At 41.9% G+C, this 26,123-nt stretch overlaps 2 protein-coding genes across 19 annotated transcripts in view; one reads left to right on the top strand and one right to left on the bottom strand.

The window, feature by feature from the left end:
• Septin2 (septin 2) overlaps positions 1-1,064 on the bottom strand; it is a 33,232-nt gene extending 32,168 nt beyond the window's left edge. For 2 of the 7 annotated variants that reach the window (XM_006245514.3, XM_063266588.1), the window contains exon 1: positions 828-954. Coding sequence is in view for 2 of the 7 variants with exons in the window: in XM_039082963.2 (XP_038938891.1) it covers positions 599-658 (60 nt within the window). In the remaining 5 variants the exon portion in view is untranslated. Of the gene's footprint in view, positions 1-598; positions 734-827 lie in introns of those variants that run through there. The other 5 variants (XM_039082963.2, XM_039082966.2, XM_063266587.1 and 2 more) reach the window with 4 other exon arrangements.
• Positions 1,065-1,152: 88 nt separating this feature from the next.
• The window catches only part of Hdlbp (high density lipoprotein binding protein), a 69,956-nt gene continuing 44,985 nt past the window's right edge, over positions 1,153-26,123 (top strand). For 2 of the 12 annotated variants that reach the window (XM_063267678.1, XM_063267682.1), the window contains exons 1-2: positions 1,160-1,293; positions 6,761-6,848. The gene's annotated coding sequence lies outside the window, so the exon portion shown is untranslated. Of the gene's footprint in view, positions 1,294-1,614; positions 1,804-6,760; positions 6,849-17,096; positions 17,178-18,574; positions 18,592-26,123 lie in introns of those variants that run through there. The other 10 variants (XM_063267685.1, XM_017596623.3, XM_063267683.1 and 7 more) reach the window with 9 other exon arrangements.

Below are 26,123 nucleotides of genomic sequence, written 5' to 3'. Positions count from 1 at the left end.
CCCCAATACTTGACGCCAGAGAAACACCTAATCTGTCTAAAGGATATCGAATCCAGAGTCCTGAATAACAAGCAGCAATTAGGACGGAACTACACAACAGATAAGGAGAAGACAGAGAATGTGCGAGTTTAACTACGCTCCAGACACGAGGAGTAAACTGGATTAAGGCCAGTCATAGAGGCCACAGTGGTTTGAACTAGAAGTTCTATGTGTTAAGAGTCTGCTAAGGTAGTACAGGACCAGGCAAGGCGCCACTAACAAATGAGACCGGAAGATACAAAAGGGTCAGTCAGGCGTGGTCTGGGCCTACGGTCCGCTTCAGAGTTAGACTTCATCGCTTCTCCTTTAACGGCCTCCACTACAAGCTCCCTTTCCCCGGTCACTTATACTGCTGCAGCCCTTTGTCTACCTCGGGGAAGGCCACAGCAGACAAGACCACTCTCTTCAATGAGCCTATCACTACCTCCAGTTGGAGAACTTCATTAACATCCCAGGATGACTAGTCTTTCACATCCTCAGGACGAAATGGCACCGTTAAGTGAGAAGATGACCACACAAGCACAAGTGCTTCGTAGATACGAATCTAATGCTGCCTCACCCAACTCCATCCGCCAACGTTAAACGCCCGACTCTCCACTACTGTGCGCGGTAACTTCATAGGGGCCAGCCACGCCCGCCCCGATGTCCTGAACCTGGCCAGTAGAATCACCCAGATGGGGGCCGCCTGTCCAGTTGTCCTCAAAGGGACGACACCGGCCAGGCATCCATCGCTGGAGCCACGGACTAAGGGCGCGGCCGCCCCTCCCCCACGCGCTCCACTTCCGTACTCGTTATCACAGCCTGAGCGGCCGGGGCGAGGAGAGAACTCTAGCACTTCCTCTGGACGGCCAGCCGGACTCGAGCCCGAGCGACAGTGGGTTCACATTGCCCCACACTTACCCGCTAACACGCCAGAGAATGCCCGTCAGGCGACAGCACGGACCTGCCCCGCCCAGCAGCGCGCGCGAACAGATTGCGTCATCGCGCCGTCCCGCCCCTTGCCAACTCCTTCCTGGGCCCCGAGTAGTCCCCTCCCCCGCGGTTGCTAGCAGAGCGCAAGCGTGGACAGGATCCTCTCGTCCGCCTCTGCGCAGGCGCTGTGCCCCTCCCACGGCGGTTGGCCATATAGAGGCTGGGGGCGGGGGGAGGTCAAGCGTAGCCTCTTCTCCTTTACCAAGATGGCGTCTTGTTCCTGTTTCGCCACAGTTCCTACCTTATGAGCTTGGATTCCTCACGCTAATAAAAGAGGAGCAGGTAATGAGATTATCCGCTTTGTGGGAAACTAGAGTTGGGGGAAGGATATTTATTAGGAAAGAATGAGGTGTCCACTGAGAGCGAGAGACAACCGGGGGCGGGTAGGTGGAAGCGTGAGTGCGGAGCAATGAAGGGGAGGGAGCCCTTTGCCTCTGCCCTTTCCTCCAGGAAGATGGCGGCAGCACCGAGCTAGGAGCACCGAGCGGGGATAGGCAGGCGCCTCTGACTTGCCGGCGGGCATCTCTAGCCGCCTCCCGGGCCGTCTCTATGGCAGGCTGTCATCCCGGTATTGGCTACGCGCTGGTCACGTGGGTTTGACCCCCCACCACCACGCTCACCATAGAGTGGTGCTTGTCCCTGGGGACGTGGCCTTCCTGTGTGGTCGTGAGCCCATGCCCCGCGGGGGAGGGCGGAGCCGGCACGGCCCCCTACCCTCTTTCAGTCTGGGGCGGGCGGTGAGATCTGCGGCATTCCCTGCTCGCTGCGGCCGGCTTGAAGCTAGCTGGGAAGGTGCAGTACTGGGCTGCGGCCTGGCTCGGTTGTCCTTCCCTCTATCCCAGGAGGTCCCCTAGCTGGTCAGCGATCGTAAACTCCTACCTAGGCCTTGCACCAAGGCCTTTCTATAGGAAAACACCCTAGAGTACCTCGCCTGAGAAGAGATAGCCATCGCGCGACCCTAGTGGGTGATGCGCACAGTGTCGGTATTCCAAGCTGTTTTGACACATGCCTTGTTGTGAGGAGGTGTTTTTTGTGCGTTATTACTTTGAAAAGTATCCCGGTGCTCGAGGCTACACTGTATATCCTGTCTGAATTAGAAGGTTGAAGGTTCGACTGGGCATGGTGTTTGCATACGGTAGAACTGTGAACCGAAAGAGGCTGACTTGGGTTTTATTATGCTTACAGACAAGGATAAAGTCTGGGGAAAACTGGAGGGTTATAATCTTCATTTATAACTTGGCTCGCCCTTCAGCTTTGGGTTTTGCTCCATACTCACCTTAAGAGCTCAAGCAATGACTTCACATATTTGTTGGTGTCCGTTTGAAGAGTCACTTTTTTAGCAAGTAACTTTCTGAAATCCCGTTAAGTCAATCACAGAATTTTGTTTGAGGCTAGTAGTAGCCATACTCTACAAGCTAAATTTTTATTATGGAAACAGATGTGCATATGGAAACACTGGGTGAAACCTATTGCTTATGCTTAGCTTTTGAACATTTAAAGTACCCATAGGCTAAAATGTTAATTATGTTAGATACTGGGATACTTAAAAGCAGTTCTTTAATGTAGCTGAAAGGGGCTTTGGGTTTTTGTTTTGTTTTGAAGCGAATTACTACTTATGGATTCAAAACAACTCTTAATCTATTATGACAGCTTTAAATTTAGAGAAAATGGAACCTATCTTTCCCGTTTCAGGAATAGTATTTGAAAGCCACAGTTAAGCAATTTCCAATGGCGCCCAAGCTTTATTGGGAGCATTGGTTATGAGTCCTGCACTGCTTAGAGCCTTGCTTCATCTTGAGAAAGCTGAAAGAGCTCAGCCGAGAATAGACAGGGACACACACAAGCAGATCCTTATCTTTTCCTCTTGTGGGCAGGCTGGCTTCTCAGGGACCAAATGGACTTTCCAGTACATTTCTTTTAGTTTTATTTTGATCTTCTAAATTTCTAATGTCAGCCTAATAACCTCATTTCTTTAAAATTTTTCATTAAAAAATAGGGTACCACACACAGGGATTCTGGGGCTCCAGAGATAGAAAAAAAAATCATTTTTCCTTTTGTCTAGCTCTTTATGGTTTACTGCAGAAGATACACTTGTGAAAGAAAGCTGATTTTGCAGGCTGATTTGTGCCATAATGGAAATAATTAAAAGAAATAGAAAATAGACTATGATTACTTATTGGAAAGCCCATTGTGGAAATGTGTAAAAGAGATAGGAAGTAGATTATGATTGCTTGTTGAAAAGCCTTCATAAAGAATGTAAGTAAATCAGTACACCTGTGACCCAGCACTTTGGATTTGAAGACAGAAAGATCAGGAGGTCAGCATCAGCCTCTTCTACATAGTGAGTTTAAGGTCTGCTTGTCCTACAGGATACCCTGCCTCACCCCTGTCCTCCCAAAAAAAGATTATGGTCCTTGAACTGGGGTTTAAAGAATGGTTAAGGGGTTGGGGATTTAGCTCAGTGGTAGAGCGCTTGCCTAGGAAGCGCAAGGCCCTGGGTTCGGTCCCCAGCTCCGGAAAAAAAAAGAACCAAAAAAAAAAAAAAAAAAAGAATGGTTAAAGAGCATTTTCAGGTGAGCTGGCAGGATGGAGTGTTGTAAACAGAAAGAGTAGGATAGAGAAAGTGTAACGCTATATATAGCCAGTGGCACACAGCAAACGGTTGAGGATTGGACAAACATATGGCCAATTTCTTGAATGGCAGGGGGCTTAGCTGAGATTATATGAGAACATCGTCATGTCGTATATTCAGTACCTTCTCGATCTTACAGATTGGACAGGATAATGACCATTGGGATGACCTATGATATTTTGTAAGATAGATTCTTCATTATTGCCTTCTATGTGAAAGATATTTACCCTAGTGTCTTGAGCAGAGAACATACTTTTTTTTTGTTTTTAATTTTTTGACAACTTCACACATAAATATTATTTATCTTGATTTTATCTGCCACTTTTCACTCTTCGTGAATAGCCCCCCTCTTTTTTAAGTAACCCACTGAGTTCAGTTAGTGCTTTTTGCATGAACATGGAGAACCTACTAGCAACCACAACCAGGAAATAAAGTTGACACCACCACTATCCTCCAGTGGGCATCTATTGCCCATAACTCCTTAGCTGTGTGGACTTTCATGACTCCCCTATCCCATCCATACTGAAATTGACTGGCTTAATGTTGTGCGGGTAACGTGTGCTGCTCTGAGTTTGGGATTGTAAGGCCATGTCCTGTCCAGCAGGCAGTACTTCATAGTACTCCTCTCCACCTTCTGACTCATTATTTCTGACTCCCTTTTTGCAGTGTTCCCTGAGTCTCACTGGGAAGGGGTGTTGATAGAGACACCCATTTAGGGCTAAGTATTCAACACGTTTTTTAAGATCTCTTCTCATTTTGGATTTTAAAAAATCCTTTATCTTAGACTAACAAAAAAGTGACTGTTCTTTATGTCATTAAAGACTACACTTAAATAGTGTTCATCATGAAGATTTCAAAGATTGAGGGGTCTCTCATTTTTAGTTGTATAGATAAATACTATTTGAGGTGTATTTTAAAACTTTAACTAAATCCTTAAAAAGCTCATTCTTCTGAGAATAATATTTTAAAACCAGGAAGTAAATGAAAAATGTAAAAAAAATTTAAAAACCAAAGTGCACATTTGTTATCACTTGGTTTAAATGAACTAAAAGTCTTCCCTTAGGAAGGTAAATGTGAGTCCATTCTTCTCATTGCACCTAACATGATATATCATAAATTTTAGATTTAGAAAACAGCTACAGGGGCTGGAGAGAAAGCTCAGAGCATTTTCTGCTTTTACAGAGGACTTGGATTCAGTTTCCAGCACCCAGGTGGCTATTCTCATTTGTCTGAAACTCCAGTTTCAAGGAATCTGACATCTTCTGACTCTCAGGGTGCCAGGCAAAAACATGGAGTTAATATATGCAAGTCTTACGCACATAAAATAAAAAGAAATCTTTGAAAAGAAACAGCTACGAACCAGGAATGGTAGAAGAAACATGTCTATAATTCTAGCACTTGGGAGGCTGATCAAGTAGATGAGAGATTCAAGGCCAGGCTAGCCCACAGAGCATGACTATGCCTTCTCATACTTGATTTCAGAAGCTCTGTTTGTGGGGACAGAAAAAGATGCAACACTCTTGATGAGTCATAGCCACACTTAGTCAAGTTCTTGTCCCAGGTTCTTTCAGACAGCGAAGGTGCTATGACACTGGCAAGGTCTAGTCCCTGTTGGCTTGGTTCCTATGTCATCCTCTCTGTTTTTCTTCATGGCTCTTGTGCTTTTCAGTGATAGCTTGTTGCCTGATTCATAATATACTGCAGTTGGATTTCCTTTCTGTGGCTCATTTACATGTAGCAAATGTTTTGAACCATTTCTGCTGAATTGAGACTTCTGTGTATTCAAAGTGGGTTGGCAAACTAATTTTCTCCCTCTGAATCTCTGTCTTTTGGTGTCACTGGTCCATGGGTGCTTTTGCTGACATAGGCCATCTCCATATATTCATTCAACCCAGGGTACATTTGTATACATGTGTGGGTAAACACAAGATAAAAGGGTGTAATCTCCCAGCATTTGGGCAGTTGGAGCAGGAGGATTAAGAGTTTAAGCCTTGTTACTCTCAGCTTCATGCTGAGTTCATGGATACGATGGCCTTTTTAAAAGTTATAAATAATGCTTCAGTAAACAAAAGTCTCATAATTTAAGCAAGAGGCAAAATGGTTATTTTTACATGTTGTATAATTAGTTGATAAATTAGTCAAAGCTGTTGGTAACAAAATTTTAAGTGAATATCTACAAATTTAGAGTTATTTCTTTACTCTTTTTTTTTTTTTTTTGAGATAGTGTCTCTCTGTGTCTCTGTGTACCCCTGGCTGTCTTGAAACTCTCAATGTAAACTATGCTGGCCTGCTTCTGCCTCCTGAGTGCTGGGACCAAAGTCATGTGCCACTGTACCCAGGTGTCCTGGTACTTACATGGTAGACCAGGCTGATCTCAAACTCAGAGATCTGCTTGCCTCTGCCTCCTAGCATTAGTAGTCAGTTTAGCAAAGCAATAGAAGTAAGTTCCTCCCTAGAGCCTATGATTGTCAGCTTCTGACCACGTTTACTTTATCAGGTCTGAATTTTTTCAATGTATCCAGAAGTAATTGGTTGCCTATATAACTTATTTGCCAGTGAAGGACTATTGCATGTATCTTCCCTGGAAGATTGATATTATAGCATTCAGGGCTGGGTGCAAGGATACGATTGATGCATGTCCCCCACCCTACTCTCTGTGTAACACCCAGTACTATGAAAGCTAGTCAGCAGGAAGTTTTCAGATTGTTTCCATCTTGGTTATATTATGTCCAGCATCCAAAATGTGAAAGCATAAATTTTTGATTTATATTTGTGATAGCCCCTTGAGTGTGCATTCTTCCCATTATCCAAGTGGTGATTGGCAAGTGTTTGCCTTATCAGTTAAGCTATAACAGGCTCTGAAAGAAATCTGTCAGGCCTCTGTTTTCTCAGTTGCTAAGTGGTAGCAATACTATGTCTAAGATGAATGGAAAGATTTAATCAAGTTTATTTAAAAAAAAAAAAGCAGAGAACCACAAACAATCCCTTAGATTGTAAAATCACAGCAGTTTGCATTTGGAAACCAAGAAAATGAAACTTTTTTATGTCTATAACATTTTAGGAAATGGTTACATGTTATTTTGAGCTAAAGCAGAATTTATTTTTTCTATTTTCTAGAATAATAAATATTTTAATGATGGGATCTCATTTGGATTGTTATTCCAGACTTGTTGAAGTTTTCTGTGTACCGTTAGTGGTAAACAAGGTGAGAAGACAAGTTGGGTATCTTGACCTTACAGAGCTTGATTCTGACTGTTAACTGAATAGCATTACACTGACCATAACTACTTTCCCTTACTACTTTATTTTATTTTTTATATTTCATTATATCCATTTATACACATCTGATTGTATTGAGAGAGAGAGAGAGAGAGCGCACATGTGCATGCATGCATGTATGTGTACATGCCACAGTGTACAGTAGGAGGTCAAGATGACTTGCGAGAGTTCTTTCCTTCCAGCACATAGATCCCAGGTCCCAAGTCATCAGGCTAGATGGCTAGACGCCCGCTGAGTAGCTGAGATGATGTCTCACTCTGTAGCCCAGGCCAGTGTGGTGCTCACTGTGTAATTCTAGCCTCCCAGTCGCAGGGATTCGAGGTGTGTACAGCCACTTGCCCTTACTAATTTTTCTTGGTACTGGTAGGAATTTTAAAATTAAAATTTTATTCAAAATCAAGTTTATATCTTCATGTAGTCTAAAGTTAAATCCTAGAAAGGCCAAAGATACCAGTATTCTTCCCCCGCTTACAGTTCCAATCTCGTGTAGAGGGCTCACTTAGTAGTTTCTTCATTTTCCAATTTGGAAGAGCTGTCTGACTTCTAACTAACCACCATGATTCCTATATCGTGTCTTCACTTAGCTGAGAGTAAGTGAGAAGTTTCTAGCACACACACACCCCCAATTCTGTCATTTTTATGCAGAAAGATTGGTAGCTACTTAGACTGGGTTTATCCATAATTTGATTAGTTCAGTATTTATTTAATGTTTATATTTTACTGCCTAGTACAATTTATAGCTAGGCCAAATGGTATAAAGTTAGGTTATTATACATCTAGTTTGTTGAACTTTTTCAGTTTTCTTGTCTCTAAAATCCAATTCCACATTCTCCCCCAGTTCTTGAATTATATTAATAATTAATAAACATAATTCCTTTTATCTAATGAAATAGTATTCTGCTTATTTCATTTAGAAGATTTATTATCATTTTACACATATGAGTGTGTGCCTGCTTATGTGTATATATATATATACCACATGTGTGTGGTGCCTATGGAGTCTAGAAAAAAACATCTGATACTTTGAAACTGGAGTTACAGAGGATTGTGAGTGGTCATGTGAATGCTAGGAACCAAACCTGGATCCTTTGCAAGAGCAACAAGTGCTCTTAACCTCTGAACCATCTCTCCATGCCATCCTACCTTGTTTCATTTTTAATCAATCTATTCTAGTGCCTGTGACTTTGCCTGTTCTTGGCGTCTTCCTATGGCTCTTGATACCTTCTGTGATGGCAGCTTGGTTTTCAGGAACCCAAGTCCACTCCTTTCTGTGTTTTACTTTAATTTGGTGAGGGGCATCCTCTGGTAGTTGTCATACAGTAGTTGTAAGAGCTTGAGCATCTGAAAGTCTTTTTTCTGCCTTATTTTCTATATGAGATTTGGGGCATGTTTTCCTCTGAGATTTAGAACAGCACTCCTGTAGGGGCTGTTTTCATCCTGTCTCTTGTGTCGGTCCTCTTCACTCTGAACGTCATGCTTTTTTCTGCTGGGCATTTTTCTTGGTTTATCACTTTGGTTTCTTCCCATATACTTTAACTTCTCTTGGTACTTCCAAGTTAGCATTGCAACTTTTCTAGATTTTCTACTACCCCTAATTAAAAATTTAACTTGGTAGATCAGAATTCCATGTTTGGGGGTACAAAATGAGGTTATGACTGATGAAAACAGTGTGCAGTAATAGAATATGGCTGATTAGCATTCAGCAATCAAGTACTTCATCATTTTGTGATTAAAAAGTATTCAACATTTACTCTCAAGAGTTTTAGAATGTGTGCTATCTTATTTACTGAGTTCGTAATACAATACAATCTTTATTGACACTTTGTACCTTCAGCTTTCATGTCCTTCCTGGAAAATGTTCTCAAATGTATCTCGTAACCCTTTTGCTGAACTCTTTGAAGAGCTTTCTTTACTCTTTGTATTTCTTTTTTAGAACTCATATTTTTGTCTCTTGGGTGCTGTACCTATAGATATACTATAGATATTCTAAGTTTTCTTTACTTCAAAGTCACTGTTTGCTTCAGGCTACTTTATGTTTCTTTTGAGTTTGTTTGTTTGTTTGTTTGTTTTTACCTTTTCCAGAGCCTTTTCTGGACTTATCCAGTCTTGCTCTTTGCTGCCTACCAGTGTGTCAGAGAGCCTCTGATCCTGTGGTCCTGCCTTGCCTAGGGCAGTACTCACTATAGAGCAGTTGGCAGGACTGTCTCCTTTGAGCATAGGAGCTGATAACCCTCCTTTTAAAGGCTGTACTCCCTGATTAGAGAAAACAGTGACAGCCTTTGGTGAGGACAGCTGTCTAGCTCTACAAAGTTCCATGTGACTCGAGGTCATGCTCAAGTTCTTAATTTTATATCCAACCCAGGATGCTGCTGCTCTTAGGCAGCTTGTGCTGTCTTCTGCATTACTGATGAAAGATTCAGCTCTTTCTGATCAAGTTTCCATGTCTAGCCTCTTAAATTTTGAAGTTCTTATTTCTATTCAGGCTTGGTGTTGTCGTTTTAATAGTGCTGCAGAAAGGAGTACTAGAAAATGTACTCCTGCCACACGCAACTGCTATGGGAGGAGGAATAAAACCAGGACAGTTCCCTTGTGCTGTCACAGAGGCCACATGTGAATGTGTGGAGACAGGCATGTCAGTTACAGTCAAGAATGGGGGAGGGAACAATAGCATCATAGGGTTAGAGCAGAAGACAATAGCCATTGGACAGAAGCTACTTGGGGAAGCTTGCTAATGGAGTGGCACCTGTTTCAAGCCTGCAATGAGTGGATGAGCTGTGGACAGCCCTTTGAAAAGATTCTAAGTGTAATGAATAGGAAGTACAAAAGCATGGGGTAGGAACGTGATTGGAGTGCTGAAGAAATACAGGACATGAGGTCCTAGAAGACAATACAGAGCACAGCCAAGTGTGTGGGTGAAGAGCTGTAGGTCAAGGAGCGAGGCAAGCAGACCTTGAGGCCCTCGGTAATGAATGCCTTCGAAGACCTGCTGCAGAGTCCTTGGTGGTGGTGATAGTTTTCCCATCAGCCTAGGAGTCTGTGCTTTACTCTCTCCTCTGAGGAGGCCCCAGGGTGAATGCAGTTGGTGAGGAACAGCATGGACTATATCTTTGCCTTTCATTTCTTGCTCTGCCTAACCTGGCACTGTCTCACATTCTACCACCTACCCAAAGGCTGTGTGTCCTCCAAAATCATACCACTTGTGACTTCTCTTGCAACTAAAATCACCTTCTTGGAGATATGCCCCCTCTGCAAATAGGATGAGTTGGTGTTTATAAATGCAGTAGAACTGGAACAGGCTTAGGCTTTTCAGATGGTCAGCCTAGGCTACTCTGACTAGTTGGAAAAGTTGTGTTTTTCAGTAATATTTTCTTACAAGGTTTGCTTTGGTAGCCTTCAGCAATACTATTTTAAGCTTACAACTTGAATTTCACTTCAGATCATCATTCTTCTGTTTACTCCTGCTCTGTTGCCTGACTATAGGCATTGTGTCTTAAGAAATGTGTAGGGCTGGAGAGATGGCTCAGCCGTTAAAGGCTAGGCTCACAACCAAAAATATAAGAAATGTGTATTGTACCACTCTGATAGGAAGCCGGAGAGATTATAAATAATGCAGGCTTCATAGTTCAGAAATTCAGATGCAGCTGGAGAGGTGGCTTAGCAGTTAAGAGCTACATGGACTGCTTTTCTCTCAGTCTTGAATTCAGTTCCTACCATCCATGTCAAGCAATTCACAACTGCTTTTAATTCCAGTTTCTGGAGGACCCAAGCTCTCTGGCCTCGGTGAGCACCAGCATTCGTGTGTGCATATCTACACACAGACACATAACCCAAATTAAAATTAGCAAAAATAAATTAAAATTCAGATGGCAGACAAACTAAGTGAGATTCCAACCTAATAGTAAAAGAATTTCTGTAAAATTGTATTTTGTACACATCAGACTGGGAAGAATGGACATGATCATCTTAGTTGTTATCAAGGTAACAAGGATGGTTCACAGATTGTAACTAGACATTTGAGCTCATTAGAAAGGCAGTTTTATTCTGGCAGTGCAAATTGATACATTGCCTTAAAAAAAAATGTATTTTTCAGGAATCTGACCTAAGGAGACTCTGGCCCAACTGAACAGAGACCTTCCTTTCTTTTTTTTCACTCCTTTCCCTTGGAAGAAGCTCACTGAGTAGCCCAGGCCAGACTCAAGTTCTTGTTTCTCCTGCCTTGGGCTCCCAAATGCTAAAATTAAAGTTATGAGCCACCACAGCCAGCTGAAGAATTTCCTCTTCAGCATTTTAGGTAGTTAACAGCAAGACAAACAACCCAAAAAATACAAGCTCACCAGGAGTGGCGGTGCACATCCTTAATTCCAGCACTTGGGAGGCAGAGGCAGGTGGACCTCTGAGCTCCAATACTAGCCAGAGCTATGTAATGTGACTCTGGATACAGAAAAAGTACAAGCTGCTGAGGAGTTCCATCAGCGGGGAAGTTATTGTTATGTTTAGTCCATCTAACATGCAGTTGGTAAGAAGCGAATTAGAGTTAGGCAAGTCCTAGAAAGGCAGTGTGACCTATTTATATATGGAAATAGGTGTGGCAAATGGTAGGTGTATGTAATGAGATCTTGTTTTTATTTAGGCCATGTATTTGGAGATGTTTCTTAAAGAATATATAAGGAACCAGGTAGAGTGGCACATGCCTTTAATTCCAGCATTGGGAAGGAAGAGACAAGCAGATCTCAGTGAGTTTGAGGTCAGCCTAATCTACACAGTGAGTTCCAGGACAGCCAGAGCTACATAATGAGACCGTGTCTCAGAAAACCAAAGAGCAAAAGAAAGGAAGGAAGACAGACAGGCAGACAAACCTGGGAGAGTGTCAGTTTTTACATAGCTCTGTTGAATTGTATTGCTTAATGATAAAAATTACGTTTCTTGATAGACTATTCCTACAGCATCAACACATCAATACCATTGTGCTACAAATTAATATCAATGCATTAATTCTACCAGTGTTAACCAAGCCAGTATTAATGTAGCCCCTCCTGTCCTATCTCAGGCCCTGCTATGGGCAGAAGACTCTCGGGATTGATAGGCTTTGCTGTGACAGCAGGCTACATCTAGAATGACTAAAGGTAGGATTACTGATGCAGAAGCCACATGCTTGTTAGTGACTGTGAGCAACCATTGTGAGTTCTTTTCAAATAAGTTTCTGAAAATTCTCTTAAGATTTGCCCTTTTTATACCCATGTGTCATTCACAGAAATTCCTAAGGGTAGACACAACAGTATTTGGTTTCTCAGATTAGATTCGGACTGCTAGACCTTGTTTCTTTATCCCTGACTGGATGAAAGTCTGAGGTCTATTCCCTGAAGACCTGCATTTAGCTTTGGACCTATTATTTTTTATTAGTTTTGAGAAAGGGGCTTGCTGTATATGCCATGTTGGCCTTCAGCTCTCGGTAGCTCCGATCAGACTGGCCTTGAGCTCTTGAGTGATCCCCTCCTGATACAGCAGAGCACAGCTAAGTGCTGAGATTACAAGTGAGGGCTTCACTCTATACCCTTGGCTGGCCTGGAGCCTTCTGTGTAGACTAGGCTAGCTTTGAACTCAAGATCCTCCTGCCTCTGTTTCACAGTTGCTAGGACTGAAAGTGTTTATCACCATATCCAGCTTCTGCTTTCTTGATACAGATTCTCTCTCTGAACCTGGATCTCACAGATTTGCTGAAGTGGCTGGCCATGGAGCTCCTGGGATCAGCCTGCCTCGCCCTCCAAATCTGAGTGCTGGTGTTGTGAGTGCTGTGTGTGGCTTTCATGTGGGTGTTGGGGATCCACGCAAAGGTCCTCAAGCTTACATTTTAATAAATGGACCATCTCCCTAGTTTAAAAGTAAAGAAATGAGTCTCTGAGAGGGTTTATTTTTAGAGCTCTGGGATCTCAGAATATTTGATTAACTCAATTCATTAGAAATTTAGCTTAAGATTTATCATTTTAAGAGTGATACATTGACCTGATAGTCACTTGTATAGTATTCAGCTTTGTGGTCCATTTCAAGAGCGAAGCCCGGCGTAGTGAATGCAGGTCCTAGTACCTATGAAGCACAGGCAAGAGGATCTCTAGTGTGAGTTTAAGGCCAGTTTCATCTATGTGTGTAGTGAGTTCTAGGACAGCCAGGATCCATGAGTGAAACGAAAGCTTCACTGGCTAGACATGTGATGAACACCTGTAATCTCCCTATGCTTGAGAGTCTGAGATAGGAGATTGTGAGTTTGCAGCCAGCCTAAGCCACTTAGCAAAAGCTTATCTCAGAAATAAACAAAACAAGACCAAAAAAACACCTTACCTGTAAAACTTGTGTTTATTGCTTCTTTATTCTCAGTAACAGTTCTCAGCTAGGACAAATTGTCTACAGTGCTTGGAGACCTTTGGTAGTCATAACTAAATGGTGCTTCTAGACTCTCGTGGTGAAAATTGTAAATAGTTGATGTCCTACAATGCACAGGACAGCCCCACAAAGATTATCTGATCTAAATGCCAGTAGTGTTGTCATTGCGAAGCTCTGTCGCACAGGGTCAGTTGGTAAAATCTTGTCATCATCAGCTCTCTTTTTCACTCAGGGAAATAGAAAGAACCTGGTGGAGAGCAGCTGTGGTTTGGTGCTATGTCGCCTGCAGTATAGATGTTCTCAGGGATGATCTGCACTGCTTACCTTTGCTGGGTTTGGGTTAAGCAATGTGTATAAACGCACTTAATCCTCACAGTGACTCTAACAGGTACAGGAGAGGAGACAGGTATAGGGAATCAGGGAGTCAAGATTTGCAATTTTTTTTTCCCTTTGGCTTGTTTTCATCCTCACTTTTTTCTTTTGTTTTGTTTTGTTTTGTTTAGAGACAGGGTTTCTCTGTGTAGCCCTGGCTATCCTGCAGCTTGTTCTGTAGACCAGGCTGGCCTCAACTTAAGAGATCCTGCCTCTCAAGTGCTGGGAAGGTGTGCACCCCCTCTACCCTGCTTATACTCTACATTTAGAAGTTAACAAATTTAAATATTCAGTCACAGTTGCCTAATGAGTGTCTTCAGAGCCTCTCTAAAGTTTCAAGGTAATGTCCACACCATTGTTTTTCTAGTCCAGGAGTGAGGAGAGTCAGGTCTTTAAATATTCAGTTCCAAAATACCCATTGTAGAATTGTCTTGTGTCCCTCAGTAAGCAAACACTCATCTTTCACCAAGTACACATTCCTAGGTAGGTTTCTGGTAGGGAATGGGCACATCAAGAGTCTCAGTCCTAAGGCCATCATGTACACAAAGCCCGTCTTTACAGTACCCTGCTGCTGCTTCACACTGGAAGCAAGACTTGTGGTCCAGACCACCAGCCACATTAGTGTTTCTGTCATTCTCTTAGTGATCTAGCTGCAGTGATTCAAGCCACATCCTGTCAACCCCGCTCTAGATAAGGATAAGATATTGATGAACATTTTCTTGTCAGGATCACCATGTCTTAACTGGGTAGGCAAATTATCAAGGATACTAGTATGTGTTTGAGGGGATAAACAGGATACTGTTAATTTGTATGTGGCATACTTGTCTTCCAACTGACTTTTTGATGAATTAGAGTGGGCTTTTGGGCTCTGGATCTGAGTTCCAAGCTCTGGGAAAATGCTTGCTCTATATATGTAGACATACTCTAGTCCGAAGGCCATCAAGTGACGTCGGTGCACAGCTCTCTCAGGTTTATGTGTCCTAGGATTAATAAGTCTCTTGAAGTCCAGGTGTGCTTGTGAGTGCGTTCTGTGGCTGAACTCAGGTCCTCAGGGCAGTCTCCTTTGACACCATTCTTTGGTTGTTAGGAACTGTGTTGCTTGATGGTATGTGACTCTCTGTTCTGCAGCAAGGTTAGTGCTGCCTCTTCTCACTTCTTACCCTTTTCTATGCCAATCACCTTCGTTAGCATAATTCCTTTGCCCTTCTGACATCCTTTTCCAGGGGTGGGGAGGCAAGGGGCACACACCTAAGTTGGCTGAGGGCAGGGAACAGTGGTTTGTGTGTCTGCCAAGTAAAAAAGGACACAGGTAAAAAAGGACATGCAGAATACTGAGCTTGCTGGTGGAGTTTCCGACCCTCTGAAGTTGTACTGGACAGGCTTTTCCTTTCACTGCTAATTGGACTAGCTGAACTCAGTGCTAATTCTGGTTTCTTTCTAGAGATGGGAAAGTGACTTCAACCAAATACAGATGATAACACTTTACTACAGATACTGCTTGAGTATGTCTCAGGGATAGTCTCTAGGGTGTACTAACACTTTCGTCCAGCCTTCCCAGTACTGGGTTTCCCCACAGCTAGATTTGAGTTAGTGCAGAGTCGGAATGATCTTTAAGCAAAGACCCCCTCACCTGGAGTCAAGCAGTTAAGGACACATGCCTGGGTTCCTGGGGAAAGGGAAAGTGGTCCTCTGTGGATTCCTTGGCAGCAGCACTGCAGAGCAGTCCAACCAGTGGAGGTTTGAAACCTGGAGGGAGGCAGCTACTACAGTGGTTGCCATGCAGAGGCCTTGGGGAAGTGGTAGCTGGAGAAGAAAGTGATCTGACCCACCAATAAGTAGAAGAAAGGAGAGAAAGAGAAACAATAGTACAAGTGGAGAACTAGCAGAAAGTTTTAGAACAGGTTTGGTTGGTTTGGCTGTTTTTGAAATTAAGATAGAGGTGACTGACTTGCAGAGGTGTTCTCTCACGAATCCCTTTCTTGTATAAAATGTATGGTTCTAAATCCCTACTTTACTTTATAATGTTTCAGGCTTGATAGAATGTATATGAGTAGAAACAGAATCATTTTGTAGTTGTGAGGGTTTTTCTTGTTTGTTTTGTAATATTGAGAATTGAATCTGAAACTTCAAGCATGCAAGGTAAGCACTCTAGCACTTAACTATATCCCCAACTGTATTAGTCAGGGGTCTCTAGAATAACAAAACTTAGAGAATAAATCAATCTCTTTCTCTCATTGGTGTGTGTGTGTGTGTGTGTGCATGCATGCATATATATATATATATACATATATATATATATGGTTATATGTACATATAATAAACGTGTGCTTTATATATAATTATATATGATATATGTTATATAACTACATATGTTATGTATATAATATAGAATGACTTACAAGCTGTGGTCCATCTAGTCCAAAAATGTCTGGCTATAAATGTTCAAGAATCCAGCAGTTTGCTTAGCCCATGAGGCTGGCTGTCTCAGCTGCTCTTCTGTATAGGCTGGAATCCTGAAGAAGTAGGCTCTGATGCCAGTGAAGTAATGGACTTGCAAGAGCAAGCAGGGAAGAGCAAAAGTTTTCTTTTTCCTTGTCTTCGTATAGGCTTATAGCAGAAGATGTGGTCCAGACTAGAGGTGGGTTTTCCCAACTCAAATGATCTGATTTAAAGGTGTGTCTTCCTACCTCAAAGATCCAGATTAGAAGTGGATTTTCCCATTTCAGAATAAGCAAAAATCTCAGAGGTGTGCCCTTCAATTTTTGGATTTTAGTTAATTACAGATGTAGTCAAGATAACAACCAAGATAGCCATCATACCAACCTTTTTCACTTTCCTTTCTTTGATTTGCTTTTAATCCTGTGTGTATATGCATGCATTTATTTATGTGTCTGCGGATAATCCTCCCAGATTCTTCTCTGAGGTGAGAAAGGATCCCTGAATGGGGGGAAGAGAGGAAGGAAATGTGTTCTTCCAAATGAAGACCTTTTCAAGCAATTAAAAAAGGATCTCTGTGAGATTGCCAGCCTAGTCTAGAGTGAGTCAGAGCTCCATAGTGAGACCCTGTCTCACACAGACAAACTGCACAAACCCTATCTCCCACACCCCCAGAACCCCCAAAACAGACAGTCTGTCTTACAGGCCCAGGCAGGATCCTCTTGCCTTAGCTTCTAAAGTAGCTGAGACTACAGGTGGTCCTCATCAGACCTGGCTGCTTTGTGCCCTTATTGTCAGATTTTGCTCTGAAGCCTGAGTATATCTCAGGGACTCTTCTGATTACTGCGAATGAAGTCAAATGTGCTGCATTATCCTTGTGTGTGCATGTCTAGCTGTTACGTGATAGAATAAACAGTCAAATATTTGTAAGTATTTCAGGGCTAGAGGGATGGCGCAGTGATTAAGAGTACTAGCTGTTCTTGCAGAGGCTAACATCTACATGGCAGCTCACGACCATCTGTAACTCCTCTTCTAGAGCATCCAACACCTTTTTCTGGACTTTGCACATCAGGTAGGTGCATAGTACACATGCATACTTGCAAACACCTATACACATAAAATAAAACATAATATTCAGATGGAGTCATGGACTGTGTTCGCTCTTCGCTCTTCAGTTTTTAAAAATTAAAAAAGGTAATTCACTAGATGGTATTACAGCCTTGAATTAAATCTTAGGGAAACATCAATTTGAAGAACAAATTCTTTTCTTTTGAAGCAGGGCTTCTATTTTGATACATTAGTTTCTGCTGGGAGCTGACATGCCAGCCCCAGAGGACCAAAGTTCCCCATTACCTCCATTGCCTCAAAGCACGGTGAACCCCATGGGATTGTAGGGTGGCCTCACACAGGAGGACTCTACGCCTTTCTGGACTTACCCTGGCAGTTCTGAGGACACTGTAGTATGAGCCAGAAAACTCAGGAGCCTCCTTGATTTACACAGATTGCAAAGATGCTTATCACATCACTCTGAGATTGGTAAGTGCAAGGGTGAAAAAAAGAGAATGTTGCTAAAGAAAATCAACATGTCAGGTACAGTCTCGCTTGACCCTGTGAAACATTAAAGATGCTTTGTTTTAGAGTGATGTTTTCTGTGTACAGACGCTGCTATGGCTGTCCTCACCTACTTGTCTTTGGCTACCTATAATTTGGCAGCTATATAGCTGCTTAAGTGAGAAAGGATCCCTGAATGGGGGGAAGAGAGGAAGGAAATGTGTTCTTCCAAATGAAGACCTTTTCAAGCAGGCTATGCTGTTAGTTTTACAGCCAGGTCTATATGCAGACCATGGTTGTGAAGCACTGACGTGATAATAGGGATCTTTGTTGTGTTTTGTTTTCCTCCTTCAGCTCTCACTGATTAGCTTCTATAGTAAAGTCTGCTATTGAATTGGCTAAACTCTTTCTGGTTGTTTTAGCATACTGAAAACTTAGCTTGTTGTTCATTCATAAGTCTATAAAATGTTTTAAGTTCAAGGTGTAGCTTTACTTCCCTCTATCCACTAAGTCCCACAGCCAGACTTGGTAAGGATGTGTTTGCAAGGGAGCATGTGTGTCTGTGTTTCCCTCTTTTTGCCATTGCTGATTGACTGTAGCTCTCTTACCTTAGTCCTTGGCCCTTGTGTATGTCATGTGCTTACCAGTCTATAAGAAGATTGTTCAGCTTTTCGTCTTGCTGTCCTTCAGGACAGTCTGTATTTGGGTTCATAGCACTGGGGACAAGCGTCTCCTGGAGCACTGACTCCTGTCACTCCTCGGTGGATGGGTTTCCACATGGACCTTGAAGTTACCTGGTATATGTCTCTGTACATACCTGGATGAGTTCAATAGCCTCCTAATACTTCCTAATAATCAATCTCTCTCTCTCTCTCTCTCTCTCTCTCTCTCTCTCTCTCTCTCTCTCTGTAACTGCTTTCAGGAACTTTGACAAAGTGAGTAAAAGGCTTGAGTATCATTGCATCTTTTTTGAAGATGTATACATGAGTGCATGTGCATGTGTGTGAGTATATATATACAAATAACCACGTATATATAAAACGTGTGTGGAGACTATTTCAAAATCTAGCAGGACTATACTCCCTTTTCTGGGCTTTAGGGAAATGGCCGTACTTTGTCCCTTACATCTTCTTAGTGGATACCAGGTCACCCCATTTCTACCTCTATCTATGTAGCTTGCTCCTTTTTCTTACTATTCTGCCTCTCTCACAAGGACACATATAATGGACTTGGAGAAGAGCAAGCATCTTTGTGATAAAATCTCCTGGACTAAAACTTGACATCATTTCCCTTATCCAGGTTTTCGTCCAACATAACACACACTATTGTGCATGCACAAAACTTCAGTTTTGCCAGCAATTTGAAGTCTTCCCTTCAGTGTTCCTAGGACTTCAGAACAACAAAAGAGGTTTTTTTCTAGACTTGTCACTTGCAGATAGTGCTATTTGTCTTCTCCCTTAGTTCTATCTCCTTAGATTGCTTGTTTGCCACTCTTTGATGATAATGTGTTGTAATTTTGTTGCTCTAGGTCTAATATAATTGTAACTTTTCACTAAATATAAGATCTGCTAGTTCTGGGAAATAATATAAGTAATATTTATTATATTAATAAATATATAACAATATATTTATTATTGTATTAATAATAATATAAATGTAGACATTTCCTAAGAAAACTGTAGAAAGCAAGGAATCAGTGTGAAATTTCCTCAGTCTCTGGATTTTCTTCTCTTTTTTTAATTGATCCTTTGTCAGTTTCTGTGTGTTCACACTCCTTTAAGCTATATAAACATTTATATAAATACAGATTTACTGGAATTAAACCATATCTACTAAGCTATAATGTTTTATTCTCTAAGTATTATTATTGATTTGCTAGGCTAGTGTTATACTTAAATTTTTACATGTTTATGTATGGTTTGAATTGATAGTTTCTTTGTACATTCACTCCTTGTTTGGGGGTAGGGGGAGGCAAAACCATGTGTGCCCTGTTTTCCTCTAGGGAACCCTCCTTTCCACCAGGTAGAAACTGTGTGTTTTGGATAGAATGGCTCAGCTGTGTAGGTAGATGGTGGTTAGTTTGCCCTGGCCCCTTCACTGCGGTTATTGGTCCCTTAATGGGCTCAGAACCCAATTACTGCCAGTGAGATACCAAAATAATTAGTGAGGCCCCCATGAGGGAAGGAAGCACTTATTTCCTTAGGAGAAACCAGATGATATAATTACTGCTGTTTGTAACATTGTTCTTGTTTCAGAAGCAGGCATAAGGCAATTCTGTCTCTGTTCTCTGTCTCTGTGTGTGTGTGTGTGTCTCTCTCTCTGTGTCTCTGTCTCTCTGTCTCTCTTGTGTGTGTGTGTGTGTGTGTGTGTGTGTGTGTGTGTGTGTGTGTGTGTGTTTATCTTTGTCAAACTAGAATTACTGATTTTTTTTTAGAGAAACTAACACTTGAGTTTTGTTTTTGGTTTTCCTTTTGTTTCATGGATGACTGGGATGGGGAGGGTTTGTTTGTTCGTTTGTTTTGGCTTTTTGATGCAAGGTCTCACTATATAGTCAATCCTGACTGGTCTACAACTTCTGGCTCCAAAGCTACTAGACTTATAGACATATATGACCTCACCTTGGCCTGATTTGGTGAACTGAGTTTTGTTGTTGCTTTTGTTTTTTTATTTGACCAATTTTTTGTTTATTAATTCCTCTGGCTGTTGGTTTTCTCTGTCTTGCCTTGAATACTTAATTCATTTACTTTCATTCTCCCTTCTAATACTGGTGTGCTTTACCCACTGAGTACCACTTTAGTCGTGGACTTTGGTAAACAGTGTTCTTTGCTCTTTTTCTTTTAAAAATATTTTTCTTGGAAAAACCTTGAAATATATAAAAAACACCCCCCAAAAAAAACCCAGAATATTTCAATACTTCCGTCCAACTTTTGTTAGCAGCATATTTTATCTCTCCTCTTCATATCTCTATGCATTGGTTTTTGCTTTTAATATTTTAAAGCAAATCTCAGACTTTCTATCATTTCTTTTTTTTTTTTTTTGGTTCTTTTTTTCGGAGCTGGGGACCGAACCCAGGGCCTTGCGCTTCCTAGGCAAGCGCTCTACCACTGAGCTAAATCCCCAACCCCTCATTTCTTTACTTTAGTGTGTTACCTTTAGTAGATATGAGGCTGAAACCATAGCCACTTTACCACTGTCCAATGTTACTAATATCATCTAATAAGTGTCTTGCAATTCAGTTTACCAGGTGTCACAAAACAATACTTTTATACTTGGCTTACAGAAATCAAGGTCAAAGGTCCTCCTATTTGCCCTTAAGCTGATTCTTAGAAAATCTGTAAAAATATATATCCTTTTTATAAAAATTCCTTTATGAAAGTTTAGGGTATCTGTGCTGTAGGATGTCAACATTTTATATTTGGTTTACTGTATTTCGTGTTCTTCAACATGATTATGTCACCTTTGCATTACCTGTAAATTGGAAACTGGAGGAATTAAAATATTTTGGGGGCTGGAGAGATGGCTCAGTGATTCAGAGTAAGTACTACTTCCCCAGAGGACTCCAGTTTGTTTCCTTGCACCTACATCAAGAGGTTCACAGTTGCTTCTGGCTCCTTCTCCAGAAAGACCAGAAACCTCCCACCTCTGTCACAGCATGCATGCACGTGCGCGCGCGCGCGCGCGCACACACACACACACACACACACACACAATTAAAAATGAAGTTAATCTTTTTTATAAAACAATATTTATAGACATTACTGAATGTTTACTGTGACAGACCAGGAGGCCCGATATCTGACATAGGACAGTGCCATTGGGATGCTTTGTGAATGAAGTTCTTTGTCAGCCAGTCATCTAATAGGCTAACAGCCATCTTGCTTGTTGCTTGGGCCCTGTTTCATTGGAATATTGGTTTCCTGTTGCAGCTGTTCACATTGCCAGATTGCAGCTGAAATGGTTTTGCTGATCTAGTCAGAGGGTCGTTAGGATGGCTCTTTATGGTGGCTCCTGGGCTCCCTTGCCTTTTCTCTTAGTAAGAGCCATTATTTAGCCTGTAGGCCCCTTCTTCCTACAGGTATACCTTCAAGATACATAGATAGAAAATATACTCTTCCCCACCCCATGGCTTCTATATATGCTAGACCAGCACTCTACCACTTGATCTTTCTGTTTGGTTGGTTAGTTTTGAAATATGAGTCTCATATCGCCTGGGCTGGCCTCTGGAATGTGAATGACCTTAAACTTCTGACCTTTCTGCCTTTGTGTCCAAGTGTTGAAATTACAGGAGTTGCTACCACACTAGTTTTACCCAGATGCTAGGCATCGAACCTGAACTTGTGGCTAAGAGACTGCCCAGTGGTTAAGAGCACTTACTCTTGCTGGGGATGCTGGCCCAATTCCCAGCACCCATTGGTAGCTTACAACCATCTATAACTCCAGGAGACCTAACACCCTATTCTGACTTCTGCTGACACCAGGCATCCTTGTGCTGCACATATGTACATGTAGGCAAAATATTTCTACACATAAAATAAATAAAATCTTTATTAAAAAATTACAATAACAACAACACACCTGGGCTGGTGCCTACTAAGCAAATCCTCTCCGAACTGAGCCATATCCCCGACCAGCTTTTGTAGAAAATAATTTATATGTGTGTACTATATTGGGGTTATGTGCATACAAGTACATATAACTCCTGTCCCCTGGAACTGGAGTTAAATGTGCTTATGAGCCACCAAATATAGTGCTTGCAACCAAACTTAAGTCCTTTGCTAGAGAAGCAAGAACTCTATGGCTATAAACTATTGACCCAGCCCTGATATAGGATCTTATTATGCTGCCCAGGCTGCTCTTGAACTAAGAGAATCTCTGTGAGTGTGTGTGTGTGTGTGTACGTACATACAAATGCTATAGTGCACATGTGGAGATCAGAAGACAACTCACAGAATTCTTTTCTCTTTCAACCATGTGAGTCCTAGGGATCAAACTCAGGTCCTCAGACTTGGCAGCAGGCAGCTTTATCCACTGAGCTGTATCTCTGGCTCTATTAGCTGTAGTTTGTACACACATGTTCCTGTGTCTTTTTGTTTGTCTTGAAAGCCCTGAAGAAGAATAGGTGATTTCTTATCAGTGTTGAAAACATATTTGAAACTAGCAGCTTGCACAGGTGAAATGTGGGAGGTGCGGGGTAGAGCTTCTTATCTCTAGAATTTTTACTTGTAGGTGGTTGTATGTCAGTCACTGTAACAATTGTAAGAGGCTAGGTTGTCCATATATACATCCCTGTCCCTTACTGCTTTAACTACTTCCTTTTTGTTGTTGTTCTGTTGTTTTGGAGTTCTTTCTATCTGTAGGGTTTGCCTGTATGTATATAAATGCACCCAGTGTACACGGTATCTACAGAATCCAGAAGAAGGTGTTGGGTCCCTTAGAATTGGAGTTAAAGATAGGTATAAACCAGCATTTGGATGCTGGGACTCAAACCCAGGTCCTCTTTAAAAAAAAAAAAAAATTTGGTGCTAAACCATTTCTCCAGCCCTGTTTGTTGTGTTCCTTGCGTGCCTGTATGTGTTTATAGTATGCATATGTGGACACAAGTGGAAGCCTGGATTTGACAAGGGGTATCAGCCTTTGTTGCTCTCCAATTTTAGTGCAGTCTCTCAGTGAACCCAGAGGCTTGCCCCAGAGAACCCATCTCTGCTTCTTCAATGCTGGGGTTGTCACAACTGCCGCTCTTTGACATGAGTTCTAAGGATCCAAAGTCCTCACTCCTTTTGAGGTAAAATGTTTATATCCACTGAGCTATCTCCCAGGCCCCATGTCTCCTTGCTTTCTGTAACAACAGGATAACCAGTACTGCCTATATCTGTTTCAGGCCTACAGCCATTTCTCAATGACTCCTGGGCCAATGGGAATGGTGCTAACTGCCACTAGGTTACGTCTCATGCAAACAAACATAGGAAGTGTACCCCAGACCAGAATGAAAAAACATACGATATATTCCCAGTTTAAATAATAACTTATGGGGGGTTTACCTTATTGTCTACCTTATTCTGAATATTTAGATTCTTAGGAATATAAATGTGATTATCAAGTTACATACACTATAATAAACATAACAGAAGACTGTACATCTTTAGTATATATAGCCAATCTCAGAATAAGGAAACAAGTTATGCTTTATAATCTACAGTTCTCTGATTTGTATGGATCTAAAAGTAAAGCTTTGAATCAGTGTATTCAGATGTACTTGACTAGGTTTCTACTTCTGATCCCCCTCCTGTTGTCCCTTTTCCGTTGTTTCTCCTTCCCACCCCAATGGCTAGGAAAATAAAAAGAACTACTTGGGTCTTGGGTGTGCTACCTGTCTGCCTTATATTTTTAAAAATATAATAGACTTTGCAGTTTTGCTTTCTTGCAAAAGAGATAGTCTCAGATGCACCACTATATTTGAGACTGGACTGTTGTGGGCCCCGGCTATATAATACGGTGCATATACAGAACTTGCCAAGAATTCACGTTCTCTTTGACTGTGTGTCTTGGAAATGCTACTGTGCACCATAGCCAGAGACTTGCCCCTGCCTTCTACTCTGTGTGTTGCCTCTTTATAGACTCAGGTTTATTCTTTCTTCTGAAAGTTGTGTTTCCAGACTTTGAGGCTGTTTCTCACCACCTCTGCTCCTGTCCTCACACATCATTCTTCACTTCTGGTTAGATCGCCTCCCACGTGATGCCTAAGGTCTGCTTGCAGCTGCAGTACAGGACACTCCTTACCCTTTGTTACTGATGTGCTGTTCTGCTTGGTTCCCTCTGGTTCCGAGTCATGGATTGTCTATCTTCTTTCTCTCTTTGTGAGCTTCTGGTTTACCAGTTGGTGCTCTCATGAGGGAGGTGGCTCAGTTAATAAAGTGTTTGCTTCAAAAGCATGAGGATCTGAGTTTGATCCTACATTTAAAAGCTAGATTTAACCAGGTTTTGCAACTCAGGCATTTTATCCCAGTTCTCAAGAAGCGGAGGTTGGCGTATATCTACAAGTTCAAGGCCAGTCTGTTCTTTACAGTGAGTTCCACATCAGCCAGGAATACATAGTGAGCCCTTGTCTCTCAGTTACCCTCTGAAGAAACCAGACATAGTTTTTCACTCTTATAATCCCAGAGCACTGGGGAGACAGAAACAAATAGAAATCCTTGAGGCTCACTGGCCAGCTAAACCTAACTGAAGGTTGTTTTCTGTCCTTCATACCAAGAGTGTACACACACACAAATTATACTTTGTCGTTTGCAACAGCATTCTCACGTGACAGCTGAAGTGTTGAAGTTCTTGGTCCCCACAAGTGAGTCAGTCTTTCTCTTAAATTGTGGCATCCTAATCTTAAAGTCAATGTTTTGGCTATCTAATTCAAAATAGAGGAAAATGACTTTGCTCTTATATAGACATAATAATATCAGTGCAGTTTAACATTGAATTCATCCTTCGCACAAGACAGAAATTGTTCTCAGAACATCTTTAAATCAAAGTGAGATTTAATTCCTAAGAGGTGATACCATAGAGACATCCTACTGAGAAAAGGAGGCCGTCCTATTAGCTCATTTGACAGATGAGGAAAAGGCCAAGTGTGGGGGGGGGGGGGGGAGAATGTCCAATGTCACCAAGCAGGGAACACCCTCTTGGGTGCCTTGGGCTGTATTCTTTGGAAAAGTAGAGAACCCATTTAGTTTTCTGGTGTTTGTTTCTTTTGTAGAAAACTCATTGCTATTTGGATAGAACTCATGTTTTAAGCTTAATCTTGCAAACTTTTTTGTTTTTGAGACAATCTCGAGAATCCCAAGCTGGCCTAGAATTCTCTATTTAGCTGAGAGTGTCCTTGAGTGTCCTTATCTTTCAAATTCTTAAGTATTTGCATCCATTTCTTTAGCCAGCTTTGTATTCATAACAAAGCTTTTTACAAAAGTGAGCTTAATCTAGTTTGTGGACTGTGTAAGAAAGTTAAAAAAAAAAACATTGGATGGGATTGGGGATTTAGCTCAGTGGTAGAGCGCTTGCCTAAGAGACGCAAGGCCCTGGGTTCGGTCCCCAGCTCCGAAAAAAAAGAAAAAAAAAAACATTGGAATAAAATCCTCAAGTTATAACTTGATGCCCCTGGTCAGTTGTTAAACTGTTTTGTTTCTGACAGCCCAGTGGGATTTATCAGAGAATATTAACAATAGTAACTGAGGAAGAGACATTTCTCACCCTCCACCCTCCACCCTCTACCCTCCCCTCTCCCCTCTCTTTCCCCCTCTCCACCTCCTCCTCCCAGAATACTACTCATTGTTGAGACTATATTACTGTGGGCCTCAGGTCATGTAGAGCTAGAGCTTTTCTGAATGAAGCCTCTCTCTGTTGGCCAAGAGAAAGCAGAAGCAGGCAGATGCCTGTGAGTTTGAGGCTAGTCTGGTCTACAAAGTGAGTTCCAGGACAGCCA

This window comes from Rattus norvegicus, chromosome 9 (genome assembly GCF_036323735.1).
Source record: "Rattus norvegicus strain BN/NHsdMcwi chromosome 9, GRCr8, whole genome shotgun sequence".
Lineage (NCBI taxonomy): Eukaryota > Metazoa > Chordata > Mammalia > Rodentia > Muridae > Rattus > Rattus norvegicus.
Note: the sequence above shows the minus strand (reverse complement) of the source record. Positions and strands in the feature narration are given on the sequence as shown.